We start from the raw sequence: 6,335 nt of genomic DNA, 5'->3' as shown, positions 1-6,335 counted from the left end.
TCAAATCAATAACAGACAAAATACAGACAACAAGGAGACAAATGCACTGGCTAACAAGTCGAAAATCCAAACTAAGCATAGAAAATAAACTTAAAATATATAAAACAATTATAAAACCAATCTGGACATACGGAATACCACTATGGGGGACAGCAGCAAAGAGCCATATAAACAAAATAGAGACATTACAATCAAAAATCCTGAGAACAATAGTAAACGCCCCATGGTACGTTAGAAACGAGGATATACGGAAGGACCTCGGAATACCAACGGTCAAGGAGGAGATTACCAGATACGCGGAAAGGTACAGAGAAAGAATAATAACACACCCAAACAGGCTGGCTACGGAAACGATCAACGCAAGAATAGAAAGAAGACTAAAAAGGAAACACCCAGCTGATCTCATAAAGGATATAAGCTAAAAAACGCGAAGATGGCACCCCGCTGGGGGTAACCATCCACATGCTATTCAATCATATGTTATAACATTTTACCTAATGTCCCACTGGACAAATTGTAAAATTAAAAATAAACGATATAATAAAAAAAAAAATGCATGTTCCTTCCGCGCGCCGTCGTTCTCCGACGAACACGCATGACTATTTTTTTTCCTATACGGAATTGAAAAATTTTTCGATTTCGATTTCGAAGAGTACAAAATTAGAGCCCCGTCAGCTTTACTTAACATTTATAGATACATACAAATTGATATTGCTAAACTATTGTATATCAATGTATTAGTTGAAGTCCGCGGAATTCATTGAACCCAACAGGAATCGTATAGCTTTTGTAATTTTGCTATAAATTGAAGTCAAAGTTGAAAAATTGTCAGTCTAATCTGACACTTGCGCCGCCCCACGAAGCAGACAGTGCTCCGGGCGTCGCCTCACGGAGAAAACCATAAATATCAGGGCCGGCGTCAACGTGTTAATTCTACAACATGTTATGAATGTAACTCAAGAAGCACCAATTTGAAGGCTCAATATAATTATTAAATTGCGGATGTTTATGTAAATTTAAATTTTTAACACAGACACAGAACTGGAACCTTGCGCATAATTCATTCTTGCATTTATAACCCATTTGCATCATGGCCCTACTTAAAGGGCCATTTGAAGGCATTAGCGGCGTTTAACTGGCGATTGGTCCTCATCACCGCGCGCGGTCGGTCGTAGGTGGAGTAAATGTATCGAAAATTTACTGTTCAAAACGACTGGTAGACAATGTTAGCTCGCAAACATTGCATCTTACAGTCCTTATAACTGTTGAAGGTCAGCGCTTTTAAGAAAACTCTACATCTGGTCTTTTTAGTTTTCTAAAGCATTGAAGCCATCGACAGCGCATAGACAAAAGACTGCGACGAAGGCAGACCATAAACATTCGACAGGCAACGTTGGCTTCAGGGTTTTTCAGTTATAGAGTAACACTGCTAGCGTGCTAATCTGGACCAGCTCATATTATTATTTCAATTTTTTGTATTTTTTCACTTCCGTATTTCAGATATATTTTTCTACCTTATAATTTATCCACTCGTCTCTCTCATTATACATCTAATAACCTGGGTTATGGGCCCAGGTCTGTAAATTATAAGGTAGCAACGTGAAGTGAATAAATTGTTAAAGTGTTGTGCTTAGTAAAGTACGTGATAGTACTAAAATGGAATCAGCAAGTGCGAAGATCGAAATGTTACGTGGCGAAGAAAACTGGCTCCAGTGGCGCTTTGTCATGCGTACACTTTTGGAGGAAGATGACGACCTGATCAACGTGTGTGAAGGGAATCTGTGTCATCCAGGTAACAGTGTGGAGAAAGAAATCGAAAGCCAAAAATTTTTGAAGGCAGATCGGTTGGCGAGAAAATTAATCGTGACCTCAGTAGGAAAGAAACCGTTGGATCTTGTTCTATGTTGCACAACAGCACATGAAATGTGGAAGAAGTTAAATACAGTATATGACATGAAGTCGGATGAGAATCTAAATATGGTCCAGAAGCAGTTCTTCGATTTTAAATGGGAAGAATCTGAAAATGTCTGTCACAATTTATCAAAATTGGAACTGATAGCGGCAAAGATGAAAGCCTTTGGGAGTGAAATTGGCGAGAAAATGCTGATAACGCGTATTTTGTCGGTGTTACCAAACAAATTTGATCATTTTCACAGTGCGTGGGATTCGGTGGAAGAAGAAAAGAAGATCTTAGACAGGCTTAGTACCAGGCTGATGGCGGAAGAAATCAGATGGAAGAAAGACGACCAGGAAACATCGGTGGCGCTGGTAACAAGTAACAATTATAAAAGAGAACAGCAGAAGCGGTCAAGCAAACGTGAATACGAGAAACAAGGACCGAGTTGTTTCAACTGTGGAAAAGTTTTTTTTTTTATTATTATTTTTTTATTTTTAAATAAATCATTTTACAATTTGTCCATTAGGACATTTGGTAAAATATTATAGTTTGGGTGTGGAAAAGTTGGCCATCTAAAGAAGGATTGCTTCAGATGCTTTATATGCAAAAAGAAAGGCCACACCAGCAAAAATTGCTTCAAAAATAATAAAGGAAGCAACAGCAGAGACAACCAGGAACCCAGAATTGGTCTATTAGGAAGCACCTCGGCGATACAGGCGGCAAACCATGATGTGTGGATAATCGACTCGGGAGCTACGGATCACATGACAGGACGACAAGAGTGGTTCAGCGTCTTCGAAAAATTCGAAAACACGGTGAAGATAGAAATCGGCGATGGTACGTTCATGGATGCGTGCGGCAAAGGAAAAATCAAGGTAGAGACTTTTGTGGACGGCAAGTGGGTAGCATGTACGATGAACGATGTCTTGTATGTCCCAGGTATGAAAAGAAACCTATTTTCCATTAGAGCTGTCGCAAAGAAAGGCATAGATTTCTGTATTTTAAAAGAAGGGAAAAATTGTATGTTTTTGCAAAACCAGAAAATTATAGCAAGAGGTTCTGCTTTCGGAAATTTATATAAGGTCGATATGCGAGTTAGTATACCGTCGGTTTGCAATCTTAGCAATAGAGCACAGTCAAACGCGCTAAACCATTTGCATCATGGACCTACTTGAAGGGCCATTTGAAGGCATTAGCGGCGTTTAACTGGCGATTGGTCCCCATCATCGCGCGCGGTCGGTCGTAGGTGGAGTAAATGTATCGAAAATTTACTGTTCAAAACGACTGATAGACAATGTTAGTGAGTGAAGATTCCTAGAACAGCCAAAATTCTAACCTTAACCCGACATATATATATTATTATATATATATTATAATTATATATTTATTTATATATTATTATATATATATTATATATATATCGGGTTTTCATAAGAGTCTATATATATGTCGGAGATGTAGGGACATTGAGCATTTCTTTTGGAATACTTGGGCTCGAGGTGACACAACTGTTCGCTGAACGTAGCCACGGTCACGGGATGAACGTTTAATCTGACAGAAGAAGTACCGATATTGAGGGACACGCTGTATTAACGGACAAGCCCCGGCCAGAAGCAATGTCGGCTCTATGCAGGACTGCCTAGCAACGGCGGCTGGAGTTTTGTTGATATTCCTAATCAACATGTAATTGACAAATGAGATTCAGGCAGTCTTTTATTGTGATCTCCTTTGAGAGTTTACTGATATTGGGTGATCAGTCTAGAAGAAACCGAGTGACACAGCTAACGTTATTTGCAATTCAGAGAAAATATAATGTATTGTACAAAGAGTTTCCCGTTGACCGTGGATTCGTTTGAACCCAAGAATATTGTTAAAAGCGTTCGTTAAACTTATTTATTGTTAAACCTTGTAAAAGTCCTATCTATACGTGTTATATAATTTTGGTGTAACATAATTTAGTTGAGTTAAACAATGGTAAATCCAAATGAAGAATTGATACGCACCCAAAATTCTAATGACAATTCGACACAAAATTCTGATGATAATTTGACATATATATATATATATAGTCTATCTATCTATATATATATGACATATATATATATATATATATATAGACTCTTATGAAAATATATCAAAATAAAATATAAAAGTATGAATTTTTTTTTAATATTCGCACACAGACTTATTCTTTTAAATCTTTTTCATTCTTTGTTCCTTGTATCATCCTTTTCCTTTTTAATTAAACCACTGATTGTATTCATCAATTAAGTAACATAATGCATCTGATTTTTCGTCCTCTTGTTGCTGTTCCCCCTCCTTCTTTTTCTTTTCCTTTTTGCAATACTTGTCAAAATCTTTAAAAGGTGAGATTTCAATTGTGTGAAGTATCGCGTCTCGATTTTCTTTGACAAATTTTGTAATTTGCATGAATGGTGTATCTACTTTTTTGTTGGACTTCTGGTATTCACTACGTTTAATGCGGATAAAGCCTGTTCGTCTTCTCTCAAAATTATGTATATCATTCATAGTCGTCCATTTGATATTATCTAGATTCTTGCCGTCTTTCTTATCAATATATTCATCAATTTCACTTTTGGTCAAATCACAACGATAATAGTATTCTTTACTGTCTTCATTTGCTGAAAGAGTTTCCATATACTTCGTGATCAAGTATCCTGGCAGATCTCGTTCATCATGAATTTTATGAATATCGGAATTCTGGCGTACAGAACAAAGACCAACGTATAAGAAATTAGCGTATACACACTCGGCACTAAGCTCTACAGGCGCTTCGTCGATTGTTCGTCCTACAGTAGCATGATATGTCAGCACATATGGACGTAAAGGAAATTGCCATATATCATTTTTATTATCAATTCTACTGGTTTTGCATAACCAGTTACGATAATCTGGTAAAATCTGATAATAATTAAGCTTAACCCGTTTAATTGTTTCAACGTCTTTTGTACCTTTCAAAAAACTGATTATCAAACTCTCAATTTCATTGTCTTTAAACAGTATATCCTTCAAGCGAACAACATGATGGATACCTTCTTCAGTAATATATATATATTTACATCCTCGTACTAACAGCAAGGTGGGAAAAAATTTATATTTATGACTATCAGGATTACTACTATCAAGAGGGAACTTGGTTTTGTCTAGTCCATAACAAAATGGTGCTTCATAATACGTTGTACCAGTCAAGTTCAGTTGATGGATGTAGCGATATAAACGTCTTGTAATGTTGCAATGAGTTTGAGCAATGTAAATAGTATCAAAACTCTCAGAAGCGTGATATTGCGGTCGAAACATAGTATATAGATAGTAACGTATGTTATAATTCAACGGAACGTTCCCAGCAAGTTGTACTTGCTGCAGAAGTTTATAAAAATTTTGTACTTTTTCTTGAAGCACAGGATCATGTATTCGCATGCTTTTATTTAAATTACTTATTGTCAAGTTCTGCAATATCTGAATAATATAATAATTACTTTCCTTATGAAATACAGATTTACTGATAGAATTTAATTGCAAACCATCTCCAGCAAAAATTAAGTGCAGCTTATGTTTAAGGGACAGTATGTATAATAGAATCAACATGGCCGGTGAGGGTATAGTGTATATGTCTAAAATAAGAACGGATGTGTCTTCAGCGACAAATTTTTTAGAGTACAGGATTACCTTATAAAGTTCTTCAATCATATCTTTACGGGACGTGTGAAACATTTGAATTGCTTGATGATACGTTAGATTAAAGTGACGCGTACAAAAAGACACAAACGTGTTCGTCTGTATACCCTCCAATGTAATATTACTTGCCTGGTCTTTCCGGAATGTAATAAACTCTGATTTCTGGTAGTTTTTAGCCAAAGTGCGCAGAAGGAACGTTTTACCAGTTTCGCTTGGAGCATTGATCATGATAACTGAGTTACCATTTTGATCTAATTTTTCGCATATATTACGGTACGCTTCCTTCTGGTCACTGTTTAAGTTCTGCGTATCTGGCTGCTTTTCTTCTCCACTACTTGTGGGTTGATCGATACTCAATGAATCGACTTGTTCTGTCAACTGTTGCTCCTCAGCGTCACTCATTCTGTTACTTCACATTTGGATATCGATAAAAAAATATTTCTCTATTAATATATACTTTATAAAATTACAATGTTTAAGATAAACATTTGAAGAAAAATCTTTCTTACCTTTCCAAATAATTTTATCCAACGCGTTGTTTTCCTTCTTCGGATGTTTAACACATCTGCAAGTATAACACAATTGTTAGACCAAAATCTAAAGTGATGCTAGCACTTTACCGACCGATAGCCTATTAATCGGCTTTTTGTCACCCACTATCTTTCTCATTATTTGAGCAGTAATTTGTTATTTAGTACTGAGGTACCTTGCTCAGTTGCGTCAGTTGCGTTGCTTTGTAAGC

General features: G+C 36.4%; 1 protein-coding gene across 1 annotated transcript; it reads right to left on the bottom strand.

Moving 5' to 3' along the window:
• Positions 1-4,077: 4,077 nt before the first annotated feature.
• On the bottom strand, positions 4,078-6,158 carry LOC122577331. Its single transcript, XM_043748611.1, has 2 exons — positions 6,103-6,158; positions 4,078-6,002 (listed from the first exon to the last, which is right to left on the bottom strand). The coding sequence occupies exon 2, from the start codon at positions 5,993-5,995 to the stop codon at positions 4,136-4,138; it is 1,860 nt and encodes a 619-aa protein (XP_043604546.1). The 5' UTR covers positions 5,996-6,002; positions 6,103-6,158; the 3' UTR covers positions 4,078-4,135.
• Between the last annotated feature and the right edge of the window lie 177 nt (positions 6,159-6,335).

Source organism: Bombus pyrosoma, linkage group LG18, assembly GCF_014825855.1.
Source record: "Bombus pyrosoma isolate SC7728 linkage group LG18, ASM1482585v1, whole genome shotgun sequence".
NCBI lineage: Eukaryota > Metazoa > Arthropoda > Insecta > Hymenoptera > Apidae > Bombus > Bombus pyrosoma.
Note: the sequence above shows the minus strand (reverse complement) of the source record. Positions and strands in the feature narration are given on the sequence as shown.

Coding starts and splice junctions, on each gene's coding strand:
- LOC122577331 (XM_043748611.1), bottom strand. CDS start 5,995: ATGAGTGACGCTGAGGAGCAACAGTTGACAGAACAAGTCGATTCATTG.